The sequence below is a fragment of the Pseudoliparis swirei genome, chromosome 16 (assembly GCF_029220125.1).
Source record: "Pseudoliparis swirei isolate HS2019 ecotype Mariana Trench chromosome 16, NWPU_hadal_v1, whole genome shotgun sequence".
Taxonomy (NCBI): Eukaryota; Metazoa; Chordata; class Actinopteri; order Perciformes; family Liparidae; genus Pseudoliparis; species Pseudoliparis swirei.
In genome coordinates this window covers 9,082,400-9,095,453 of record NC_079403.1, presented here as the reverse complement: position 1 = coordinate 9,095,453, position 13,054 = coordinate 9,082,400, and the positions used below count along the sequence as shown (strand labels likewise).

General features: G+C 43.4%; 2 protein-coding genes across 2 annotated transcripts in view; one reads left to right on the top strand and one right to left on the bottom strand.

Moving 5' to 3' along the window:
* LOC130206638 (sodium/hydrogen exchanger 9-like) overlaps nt 1-8,799 on the top strand; it is a 75,201-nt gene extending 66,402 nt beyond the window's left edge. Inside the window, 5 exon segments of the mRNA XM_056434692.1 lie at nt 402-455; nt 2,053-2,094; nt 7,848-7,945; nt 8,024-8,061; nt 8,063-8,799. Coding sequence (XP_056290667.1) covers nt 402-455; nt 2,053-2,094; nt 7,848-7,945; nt 8,024-8,061; nt 8,063-8,231 — 401 coding nt within the window. The 3' untranslated portion in view covers nt 8,232-8,799.
* A 632-nt stretch (nt 8,800-9,431) lies between these two features.
* Nucleotides 9,432-13,013, bottom strand: chst2b (carbohydrate (N-acetylglucosamine-6-O) sulfotransferase 2b). Its single transcript, XM_056433987.1, has one exon. The coding sequence runs from the start codon at nt 12,478-12,480 to the stop codon at nt 11,083-11,085; it is 1,398 nt and encodes a 465-aa protein (XP_056289962.1). The 5' UTR covers nt 12,481-13,013; the 3' UTR covers nt 9,432-11,082.
* Nucleotides 13,014-13,054: the final 41 nt, after the last annotated feature.

Genomic DNA, 13,054 nt, shown 5'->3' with positions numbered 1-13,054 from the left:
GCCAGCCAGCCAGTCAGCAGCCAGCCAGCTAGCCGGCCTCTCCCCTCACCCACGTTGCTCCAGCCGGCCTGCAGCAGAGTGTCGACGGGGTAATAATTGCAGAGGTGCAGAATATCGAGCATAATTGCACAGCCGTTTGTCAGTCATCAGTCGGCTGACATTTTCCAGTTGTCATGTGGAAGACGAGGCTGATTTCGGTGAAACTGTTTGAAAGGTCACGTTCAAACTGAGCCGGTCTCCACGCTGACTTTCACTTTCATTGCAAAGCTAGCCTGACTTGTAAACAGGTATAGCTTCACATGTAGTGGAGAATCAACCCCCTGGGATGTGTCTCTGTCTCCTCTTCATTGTGTTCTATTGAGAGTCTTTGACTGTGCTTTTTATTTTCATTTACGACAGAGTTGGTGTGGATGCAGATCAAAATCCAGAGGACCTTTCTCTTGAGATAAAAGCCCGTTATTGTCACTATTCAGTAATCCATGTTGTTTATTGCTGCAGTCTGCTCTGGCATTGAAATGATTTTGAATCTGCAGTGCCACAACTATCGAGATGTTATATCTTCTATGATTGCATTTGTTATAGAAAGGTATCTGCCAGAATACATAAAACATTTTGAAAAGCAGAGCGAAATCCCAAAGTGTGAAGAGAATAATTACAGAAAAACAACTGTCAAGGCTTCAAAGATTCAATAATCAGGAATCAAATTATCTTCAGCGTGATATCTCTTTCGAATCTCCATAAATAACAATTCAAAATAAACTTTGTTTTCCAGATGACTTTAGCCGATGGAAGCCCAACAGCTTCTATCAATCACTTATTCACAATTCTTGAAATAAGTTACATTGACTACATTTACATGCACCAAATATTAGTTGTTGCCCGTATTCCGGGAAAAAATAATATTCCTAATAAAGCTGTTTACATAGCTAATGGAAATGAATATTCCACTTGTATCTTTGTTTAGATATAATATAACGATTAACTGACGAAAAAATACGCCAATCTCGGCTGTGTTTGACAGGGACTGTAAGAATATAGCCTCCCTCTTTCATTTCACACGGGAATATCGCTGTGTTTTGTGCTTAGTTGCAGCATCACAGCTCTCCCCACTGGAGGGAAGCAAACAGTGGGGAGAGGTGCGATCACATTCAAACACAATGTAACTTAATTTGGTTAACAGCTATGTTTAAATACCACTAAAGGGATGCAGGGCTTTACTGCGTCATATGCTGAATATGTCTGTGCTTGACTCCTGTTACAGTTTGTTTTTGCACACATCACAGGGACAACAATATGCAGCATTTCTACACAAACTGTGCACAGCATGGATGTTCAGTATATCCCGCCATCCTCTTCCACTGACGCATCAAGTTTCTACCCTTTCGTCTCGGCTGTGTTGTTTATTTTAAGACTGCATGACATCAAAGTGAGAACGGTTCAAGAGGAGGAATGCGCTTTTTGCTTCCTGCTACATGACACATACTTGCCAGCACACAGGCACTCCTGAGTGTGCATTTTTTTGTCGTGCAGATGCGTCCACCTACTCACACGTCCCGCCTTTCAATTAGTGCTTCCCAGCAGCTCTCCATCCCCTCTCTTTGATCTTCTTATTTGACCTGGCTTATCTGCACACTGTGAATGGGACATGGTCCGGGCAGCTCCCGGGCACTGCGAGGCCAAGGGGGCAGACAGAATAGGCAACATGACAGGCAAGGCCGGTAGAGGATCTCAGGGGAGAGGTGAGGCCAATTATCTGGGTCTTTCTTATGGAAATGGTTCAATGTAACCTTGCCCACTGTTGGGGGCGTGTTCTCACTGTAGAGAGGAGGCACCTCTTGGGACTCGGATGTTTCTTCCGACAGGATTATCCTATCGAAGCACAAGGCCCTTGGTCCCGCTTGTAAAAGCTGAGGTCATTGGATATGGCCCCACTGACTATCCAGGGGTGCAGGCTTTCAGCATTTCCATCAGGCAGCATGTATCGCCACCCCAGAGGGTCTTAATGTACCAATGAGTAACAGTGGTTCTCTCATGGTCTACAGGTCACTTCAGGGATGCCAGACACATCAGGAGGCCTGTGGCACCGTCTGGACTCCAAGTATCCTTTCACTGCTTTCTTCTCAAAAGCACTCTCACATCTGCTCAAACTCACAATGGTTAATGCCCCTGTCTGTGGGGTAGTACCATCCGGTGAGTACGAGGTAGAAGAGCAGAGCGATTCATTTAAGGGAATGTGAAGAAAGACCTGTATGTGGTGTGATGGCAGAGCAAACAGGAAGTTCATGAACTGCTTCAGGTGCGTGATTGGGTCTATTTACGCATATTTGAGGGGTATTTTGAAACAGATTTACATGAGTGTGCAGCATTAAAGGAAACAACAATCCTGGCTATGCTCACAAGTAAGTTTCACACGATATCAAAGTGCATAAAATAACATCACAAGATTTTACACGGGGGAAAACCACATCATCTAACTGGTAGAAAGAAGAAAGGGTATTCCCCAAAATGATTTTCTTTAATTTACTTGCTGTTGACTACACCGTGAGCTGGGATCCTGAAAGCAGAGAATGTAGTGAAATCATGTTGGCAATAAGAATCATCCTGGCCTCTGCAGCTGAGTTTCATGTGGAATTCATTACGCTTAACCCTTGTGTTGCCTTAGGGTCATTTTGACCCGAATCAATATTACACCCTCCCCCCGCCTTTGGGTCATTTTGACCCGATTCAATGTTTCACCCTCCTGTTACCTTTATATTTACTAACATATTTTACCCTTTGGGTTCAATTTGACGCCAGCAATTAAAATCTCCAGAAAATTATTAGAATTAATATTGTTTTCCAAGTTTAAGTGTGAGGCACTTTATGTTTGTTTGTTGACTACCGAAAGAACACCGACATTAAACATTGAATGGGGTCAAATTAATCCTAAGGCGGGGGGAGGGTGTAATATTGATTCGGGTCAAAATGACCCTAAGGCAACACAAGGGTTAAACTAATCTAATGCGACCACTTAATGGCCTCATGACCTGGCCTGGTGCTTGGTGGGAACACATAATTTTATTTGATGGACTTTATCTCCACTGCAAAACAATAGTTGCATGTCGGCTTGTGCATTCATTTAATGCATGACTGTGTTAACATTTGATATTTGATTATGCGTTTGAGAAGTGCCTTTTAAAGTGAATCTCTGTTAGGGGACATACAGTATAGGAATTGACGGTGTTTGTAAATCAATAAGCACTCACTGTGTATTGGAAAGGTTGCAAAGAGGGCAGGAAGCATGGCAGGATTTGGTAAAATGGAGCTGTTTATGGAAATTATAATCTTCTGTCAGTGAAACTAAATGTCTAAATCTTACTGTTTTCCACAAGCTGTCCAACATTGTGAGAAACACAGCATAGTTGGGCTTGTTGATTCATGTTAATAACAGTATGACACTATATACACCCTTCTTTTTTTTTTACTTCATTTGTGTGTAAGTTTTAAAAAAAATCTTCTAAGTATGATGCAGCAGGGTTTTTATATATACAGGACTGTCTCAGAAAATTAGAATATTGTGATAAAGTTCTTTATTTTCTGTAATGCAATTAAAAAAACAAAAATGTCATGCATTCTGGATTCATTACAAATCAACTGAAATATTGCAAGCCTTTTATTCTTTTAATATTGCTGATTATGGCTTACAGCTTAAGAAAACTCTAAAATCCTATCTCATAAAATTTGAATATTTCCTCAGACCAAGTTAAAAAAAAGATTTATAACAGCTGAGTGTTTGTCAAGGCTCAGGAAACCCTTGCAGGTGTTTCGAGTTAATTAGACGATTCAAGTGATTTGTTTAATACCCTACTAGTATACTTTTTCATGATATTCTAATATTTAGAGATAGGATATTTGAGTTTTCTTAAGCTGTAAGCCATAATCAGCAATATTAAAAGAATAAAAGGCTTGCAATATTTCAGTTGATTTGTAATGAATCCAGAATGCATGACATTTTTATTTATTTATTGCATTACAGAAAATAAAGAACTTTATCACAATATTCTAATTTTCTGAGACAGTCCTGTATATATATATATATGAGGAAGAGTTTATGAGGTAATGATGCCTGTCTTTACAGTCCTTAGAAGGTATTGAACTCCTCTGAAGTTGTTTGCATTGGGCCAGATGAATACAAATTAATTAATCTATTATTATGATGATAGCATACATGAAATACAATCAAATTACTGTCAAAACATTTCATCTTGAAAAAATTAACATCAGTTTTCAAAACGATGTATTTTATGTTTATGTCCGTATTAACATGGCCCCACTAGATGTAGAGATCTTTTTCACATTGTTATCGTGCACATCATCTCAAATGTAATCAACGAGATGATCTGCTAATGCTACCTTCAAGTGAGTCATAGTTATTGGAAAGGGTCATTTCATACGGTGTATTGTTTCTGAAGTGCCTCTTTGTTGTTCCTTTGTGTTCTCACAAGTCTCCGTGTCCTGCTGCTGAAAAGCTCCATCCCAACACGATACTGCCACCACCACCACCAGGTTTCACAGAGTGGTGTTAGAGGAGTGATACACTCTGCCACGCAGCCACCATTACAACTGAATACATTTACACTCATCTCGGAAAGAAATCCTTGGAATTGTGTTCATATTTAGTGCTTTGACATTTTTGTGTGCCTTTTTTTACAAAAACATTCATGGATTACTTTATAGATTGTTGTGTAAGGATTAGCGATAAATCACAATTCAGGCTGTTAAACCACGAAATGCAAAAAAAGGTGAATGTGGTTGAAGAAGATGTGCCGTCTTTCTCAGAACCGACTGCTAGTTGTCACGAAGAAACTCTTCGTCGTTGCATAAATGTCCACTCAATTAAAGGTTCAATTCTGGTGGAGGTGTTGTTGAGTCAATAATTGATGGAATTTCAAAATGATGGTCATCTGACATAGAATGATACACGGTTTCTGACAATACACACTGAACAACAGGCGGCAGATTCAACAGCTGGTTGCTACAGCTTAGCATAACGACTGACATGTTGCATCTTGTTTGTTTATTTAACCCGTCTGATCTTTCACCTTTGGAAAGAGAGAGAGAGAGAAGCTGTGAGCAGGATGAAAGACACACACCTGGCCGTAGTTTCTTAATGTTGGAAAAGGAAAAGCGTATCGTGGAGCTGCTTTGATGTGGACCAGGTGAGAGCAGCCTGGAACACGCTGCCAGGTAATTGAACCTCAGCTCTGCTCGCCGGCGTCTCACCCTGAAGGCTCACTGCTGCTTCCTTAAACGGTTCCCTGTCGGCCCGGCTTTAAGGCTCATTAGGAGAAACATGTTACTCTTCGCCAGTGATTTTGACGGACATCAAAGCCCGTCTGATCTTTCCTGCTGAAGTGGTTTGCAGGCTGTGGTTTCAGGTCCGGCAACCGCTGTTTTTGTTTTGACTCTGGCTTCCCAGAGGCCACCCGGGGTGGCTGCATGATGCAGTTTGCTCGGCCTCTGGATGGGTCTGTGACGTGACTCGGAAGTGAAATGTCTTGTGTTTTCATTATTTGTGATATTATGTAATACACGAGAGTAGCATGTCATAAACAATGCAACATTTTTTAAAAAGTGATAGAGGGCGAGGTCACCAACTGTAATGTGCATGTGCTGCTGACATCTTGCATTGTGGGTGAGATAAACATGTCATCATGCTGTGGGGTTGTATGTGCATTGTGTTGTTGTAGCTGGTCACAGTGACTATACATTTACATAATATTGATGGTATAGATAATGATATGACTTGTATGTCAAATCTGAATCTACAAAGTAAACAGTAGCTGCAGTTGTCAGATAAATATAGTGGGATATGAAGTACAATATTTTTCTCTCTGAAATGTAGTAGAGTGGAAGTATAAAGTAATGACAATTAGTTTTTGTATACAGCCACGAACAAGCTCTAAAGTAATACTTCAACATTTCTGGAAAGGAAATGATGAATAAATGTCAAAATATTTGTTTAACGTGGGAATATGATCACAGGCAAATAATGGTATTCTTAGATTATTACATTGTCCACATTATAAAATAAGCTTTCACCTATTATAATCCATACCTGTATCAATCTATGTATCTGTACATTTAAGGAGGGAATGATGCTGCGATGATGCCTGAGGCAGCAGTTGTGTTTCTCCCCCCCCACACAACTGCTCAGCACCTTTTCACACTCATAAACACACACACACACACACTCAGAGAATTGTGGAGCCGAAAGCAGCTCGAGCTGTTCCAATTACCAACGCTGACTGGTGTTATGGCAGCGTGGGACAGGAGGACACCACGCCGACATGAAGCGACTCCTTCCTGCAGGTCCCCAGGAAGTCATTACTCCTCCTCTCTACCTCTTCATCCTCCAGCCCTGTGCTTGTTCTCCGTCCCTCATTTGAGATATTTATAAATAAATCCTGTTTTCGCTGGCAGAATAGGGCCCATCATTCCCACCTCTTGCTTATTGCTGATAACAGCAACAGAGCATACGAATCGGTGCCAAAAACCATATTAGATCATTTGCCTCTGCTCTTTGTTTTATGTGCTTATGCCAGGGCAGTGTGCACTTGTGTGCTGCCTAAGTACCACATTACTCATCATAGGCTCTGAGGTACAAAGGTTGCCTTTTTTTGTACAGAAATCATAGCATCGGTGAAATATTGTTTCGTCTTTTTTTTCCCGTGGCGCAAGGAGAGCAAAGTGCGAACGCCCGCAGAAGGGCAATTATTATTCGGACCTTTTTTTCAGCTGAAAGCTAGTTTGCGTGCTGTAATTTGTAAGGGTCGGGAATGGAGAGGATACAGAATCAGGTGTTTCACAAGATCGGCTGTCACCGAGCTTTTGTGTGCAGCAATCTGGCCTGAATAGAGGATAATAAAATAGAAGACAATATGTCTTTGTTGTTATGAAATCGCTACCTACCATTAAGGCTCACAAGCCCTCCATGACACTTTACCAAAGCATGTGACATGACATCTGAAAACGGCCCTTTCAACACAAATTAGAAATATGTTTAATAGGCATTGTTCTAAATACTTAAAAATACCATCACGTGCCTCAAATTTCAAACGACAGCCAGTGACCCCTCTTGCACTGATGCCTCTTTTCTATGAGTAAATCATAAAAAGTCTTTCTTCATTGCATATTGTATTGTTTTGTTTCATTTTACAGCGACCCAGCCGAAAATAATTACTCACTCTAAACAATATTCTGTCTAATCAATACTAGTCACTGTCCTGATTTTCTCTTCCACATCTGTGGCTAAACAATAACACCCCACACCCCTTTCTGAACCGTTATGAACTCTCTAAAGCACATCTGTGCAAAGACAACAACTGCCAGATTTCACATATCTCAAATGATTCCAATAAAAACTTGGTGGCCTGAAGCCAGATTTGGAAAGAGGCTAAATGGACACAATGTTCCCGCCTCTTGTTTTGTCAGTGACACGTCCACACCTCGGCCACCATGACTTAACCCTTGTGTTGCCTTAGGGTCATTTTGACCCGAATCAATATTACACCCCCCCCCCGCCTTTGGGTCATTTTGACCCGATTCAATGTTTCACCCTCCTGTTACCTTTATATTTACTAACATATTTTACCCTTTGGGTTCAATTTGACGCCAGCAATTAAAACCTCCAGAAAATTATTAGAATTAATATTGTTTTCCAAGTTTAAGTGTGAGGCACTTTATGTTTGTTTGTTGACTACCGAAAGAACACCGACATTAAACTTTGAATAGGGTCAAATTAATCCTAGGGCGGGGGGAGGGTGTAATATTGATTCGGGTCAAAATGACCCTAAGGCAACAAGGTCACCGATATCTAAAGCCGCTGCCGACGCATTGTGGCCCGCCCCTCGCCGACTCACTGCCACAGTGCTGTGGGGTACTTGCCAGACTCCATGTCCAGGAGGTGAGACTTCCCTTGTGTTACAAACTGTAAATATCTTCAGAGAATAGGACAAAATGAACGTCACTCCTCGTCATTCAGGACGGAGGGCAGCGGTGTGAGCGCGAGCCTTAGAGTCGGGGAAACCCGGAGAACCCGGCTTGGATCTATAGAGGGTGACTCTGGATCAGCACATCAGGAAGACCTGCTGGAGGGAGACCTGGGACTTGGCACTGCTTCTGCTCTCTGGGGGGGTCTGACCCTCCAGGAGTCATCTCCAAGCCAAGTGCATCAGACCCTGCTTCCCTGAGGCGAAGGCCCGGCCTCCCACAGGGAATGGGGTCACTGGCCGGGGGCGTCCGAGAGGAGCCGACCAGGAATCGGCATTACGGTGGCTCCAGGAAGGTCACGCTGTGCCCTTGAGCTGACCTGCATGCAGAGACACCCTCGCAGAGGGACACAGAGGCCATTGCTCCTCCTGTAGCTCGGCTGATGATTTCTTGGCTTGTTTTTGCTCCAGTTTCAAGGAATTCAACAGCTGAAATAGAAAGATGCATCCGGTCTTTAAGTGGCGCCTCATGTTGAGCACAACCGACTGGAGGCAGAAACTGACCTGTGTGTGCTCGGTGAACTTTTCACACAGCAAGCTAACATCTAAGTCAACACTTCTGGTTCCATTACAGCATGTTAAGTCACACATTGTTGAGTGGAGCCAGTGGAGCGGCGTTCTGCTCCTTGCATGAGGTCTGGGTTTCACGATTCAGGAAGAATTGCTCCCGAATTGAAGGCTACAAAATGTACCTTTGTCAGCTAAAATGTTTTTGTTTTGCCAACTTTGCTCGGCTCTTTCCCAAATTCTGATTAAACTTTTAATGCATTTTTTTTCTCATTCTAACTTATTAAAAATGTATTCCACTGAATATACATGACTTGCTTATTCTGAGTCTTGCTAAAATAATTCCAAATGCAAGTTTATGAACAGCCTTTCCTGATTGGACGTTGGTGCTCTGTGAGTATATCATTATGAATATCTGGGTTGCATTACTTGTGTACCGCACACATCCAATCGGTGAAGGTTAGGCTTCGTGACTACACACACTGTTAATACAGTCGTTGTCCTTGAAGTGAGGGCTTTCCATTTTATGTTGTGAATGCACGATCGCATAAATAGAATGCTCCTCTGTTTCAGTCCTCACTCGATGCAGAGAAAGTACAATGCATTCTGCTTTGTTTGCAATGGTGTTTTGTTCCGAGCCAGAGACTGAATGTCCTCAGACGGAGACGCTCGTGCTCTAGTTCAGTCCATAAAGAAACTGTTACACCTCCGCCCCCACCCCAAAATACAATTATCTTGCCTCTAATTTATTTGTGTTGGTCTAATTCCGAGTACAATTCTACTAGTTTTGGTGTGATTTGCTGAGATTGGAAGCTATCATCCCAACATGACGCACAATAAAGCTGTTGGTCGGTGACGCTCAAAGCATCAAAACATCAACATTTGAACACTCAATGAGAATAAAACATTTATTTTATTTTTTCATTGAGAAGTACTCATTGAAGTACGCATTGAAGTACGCCCACCAGCCACAGCAGGTATCTCTGTGCAGGGGAAAGATGCTTCTCGCAAGGGCTCACCACGTTTCTGTGGAACCTTGTTGAGAAAGAAACAATGTACACTTTTGGGCTTTTTGAGCATCACAAACCACATTTGACTGAGCTGTTTCACTGAAGTGAGATCAAATCTCTAAAGAAAAGCTAGATGGAGTTGAAGTGGAAATGCAGCTTTGTTGTAGTTTAAGTGTCCCTTCAACTTGTATCTATGTATTGAAGTGATTTGATATTAAAGTATTTCCTCTTTTGAGACCATTCTCTGACCTCCATAAGGCTGTGTTGTAACAAAGTTTAAGTTCTGAAGTAACTATAATGACTAATTACAGTAATTCTGATAATGAATAACATTTGTATGACGCATACTTAAAAGGTACCCTGTAGAGTGTTTCACCAATACCGGTTTACAGCAATGGTAATGGGCAGAAGAGGTAAAGGGAAACCTTGATGGTGACTATGCAGCTTTCATACGAGCGTTGCAATTTTTTTATAAGGAAGGAAATGCGCTCAACGTGTTACTTAGACCTCAAAGAAACACGTGGTGTGTTTGGGTGAGAAACCCTGGATGCAAACAGAAACTCCACAAGGCACCTTTCAAGTTATAGAGAATAGCAAAACAAGTGTGAAGCTGTTCCAGCACAATGGTTCTCAAATGGTGAGGCAAGGCAGCGATGCAGAATGCAGTAAACCGAGGGATGCTGTGAAGCGCCTCGCATCTATAAAGGACAGAATGATTACAAACCCTAATAATAATACAAAAATATATACATGTTAATAGCATAACTTGACACAAAGCAATACATCCCAGATCATGTGTTTTTATAAGAGCAGGCTGAAATGGCAGAACACTGACGCCGAGAGACTCCCCGGCTCCGGAGCCGTGACATCAGTGTCCACAGTGCATGATATCATCCTACGAGGATTTGGTGACAGAAATCAAAACATCCTCCTTTTTTAAAAATCTATAAAGAGCATTACTGCTGTTCTGATGTAGCCTATGAATCACACCTCTACCTATGGCACATCAACACACCAATGTATTGATTGTCTCTGACTTCAACCGGATTTTACAAATATACATTAGCAATGAGCTTCTTCTTCTTTTCTTTTTTTTTAATCAGTTCATTGTTTTTCTGTCATCAACTATTTTCACTTTTACAGACAGTATGGAGACTGGAGAAAAAAAACAGATTTTTTTTTTGTACGGTTTTGAACATTCAAAAATACCCTTAAAAAATATTCACTTTGAAGCGTCATAATAAAGAGATACATGAATTATACAGTTGTCATTGTTTTTTTCTCCATTGTTGCAGCTTCACTAATTAAGTCATTGTTCACAGGCCTTACATTGTCGAACACATCCAATATTCCAGTATAAAAGAAGTGGTCCTTTCAAATACCACAACAGAGAGAAACATGATACATTCCAAATGTGGCCAGTAGAGCTCCTCCAACACTGAGTTAAAGGAAAGCTTTACTTCCACAATAAGAGGAAACGGCACTAGATGCTAAATGAACATTAAATTAAAAGGTCTTTGGTGGAGACTAAGTTGTCACAGTTTGGAGTATGTCAGTAGCGATTTGCTCAAGTCCTTAGCCTCCCTGGCTGTTCTGACTCTTTCGTACCCCAACACCGACATGGCGTGGTGACAGTAGTCCTCCACTTGTTTGATCTGTTGAATGCTGAGCACTGTTCTCCATGCAGTCGCAGCCTGTGTGGCATTCCTGGACGAGACGATGAACGGCTTCGAGGAGGAGCTGGAGCCACTGGTCATGTTCAGTGCAAACAACTCGATGTCGTGGTTGGTGGTGAGGTTGGCAAAGCGGTAGATGTTCCTCAGGGTCTTAACTGGGTTCTCCACCAGGTCCTCGTACCGCACTGCCATGTACTTTCCCTTCAGCCAGCTGGGTGGGTTTAAGGCAGTCCTCAAAGTCCTGGAGGTGCGGTCACAGATCACCTCCATGGCTCCGATGGAGTGGTAGTCGGCGCCGTCCTTCTTGTTGCCTTTGTGACCGGGATCCACAAAAGGGACCCGGCGGAGTTTAGGATCCCTGCTGCGGAACACCTGTAGATTCTCCCTTATCAGGCCGTGTCTGGATTTGATCCGGGAGTTGGCCACTGCCCGCGGGTCTCTGACCAGGTGTATCACCTTCAAATCCAAGGATGGATCCTCCATGAGTGGGGCCAACACGTTAGCGTCCAAAATGCGTACCCCTTTAATGACGATGGTGCTGTATTTGAGGCACTCCTCCTCCAACAGTCTAAGGCTTTGAGGGGGGCACTTTTTACACACCTTATCATCCACCAACCCCACCACCTCTTTCCTGTAGGCCGAGCAGAGGGGGTAGGAGCACACCACTTTATTGAGGGTGGCCCCAAATAGTCCCAGGGAGGTGAAATTCTTGCCCCCGGGGCTGTTGTAAAGTTGAAAAACAGACAGATCACAGCGGTACAAGGAGCTAAGCATGTCCCTAGCCGCCCCTTGTAAAGACACGGCGTCGCCCGGGTACAGTTTTTGCCAGATGTGCCACATCGGCTCATACAAGAAGAACACTTCAGGGTTTTGGTTAAAAAGCTCGCCGAAAAAGGACGAGCCCGACCTCCAGGTGGTCAGAACATAGATGAGCTGTCTCTTTTTGGGCAAAGAAGGCCTGTAGAGGAAGCGAATGTCCGATCTGCTTTGATACGTGGTGCTCCTCATCTGATGATTACACTGCTGAGGCTCTTTAGTCCATTTATAATTAGCCAAGTTGAGCATGGTGAGGACCAGCAGCAAGAAGTAGGCCATGAATAACACAATCCTCTTCCTGCGGAGGACTTTCATCACGATCCCAGGCTGCGCTATTATCTTGGTATGATTCCTGTAGGTTTTAAGCTTCCTCCCAAAGCCAGCATCCTTCTCCCAAGGCGCTGTCAACTTCAGTGTTTGATGGTATTGTTTGCCTCTCATCTGTACCCTCGGAGAGTGGCTCTCACCACTGGACAACGCTCCTTACATTGACTGTGGACCGACTCTCTGCTGGATGTGTCTAGCCTCCACCGGGGACGTGGTGCCCAGTCGAAGAGCGGCTCATTAGGTAAAACACTCACCACGAATCAGACAATCCACAACACGATATCCCGTTTTCACTGCATTGCGCAATGTTCTTCACGGGAACGGCTGAGACGAGCGCGCACGGTGACCATGGCGAACGTTGCAACGATTCTGCGTGTGGCCCGGTGTTCACAACAAAAAGGAAAGGAAGTCTTCATCACCGTAACAGACGCCCTGTTTGTCCACGTTCAGCGGAGGCATCCCTGCGCAGTTACCGTCGGATGCATCCTCTTGCGAGTGCAGCCTGCAAACACTCCGGCATCTCGCGGACAATGGAAGCGTCACGAGTTGGCGCGCCTTTCCCCGGAGCTCACATCACTCCGCATCTGGCCGAAGCGGATCAGCGGACGGACCAGTAGCCACGGTTACCGCGTTTGGCGACAGGCTCCCTTCGCTCTTCTTGCCGCTCCGCTCGTCCTACTAATACAAA

Coding starts and splice junctions, on each gene's coding strand:
- chst2b (XM_056433987.1), bottom strand. CDS start 12,480: ATGAGAGGCAAACAATACCATCAAACACTGAAGTTGACAGCGCCTTGG.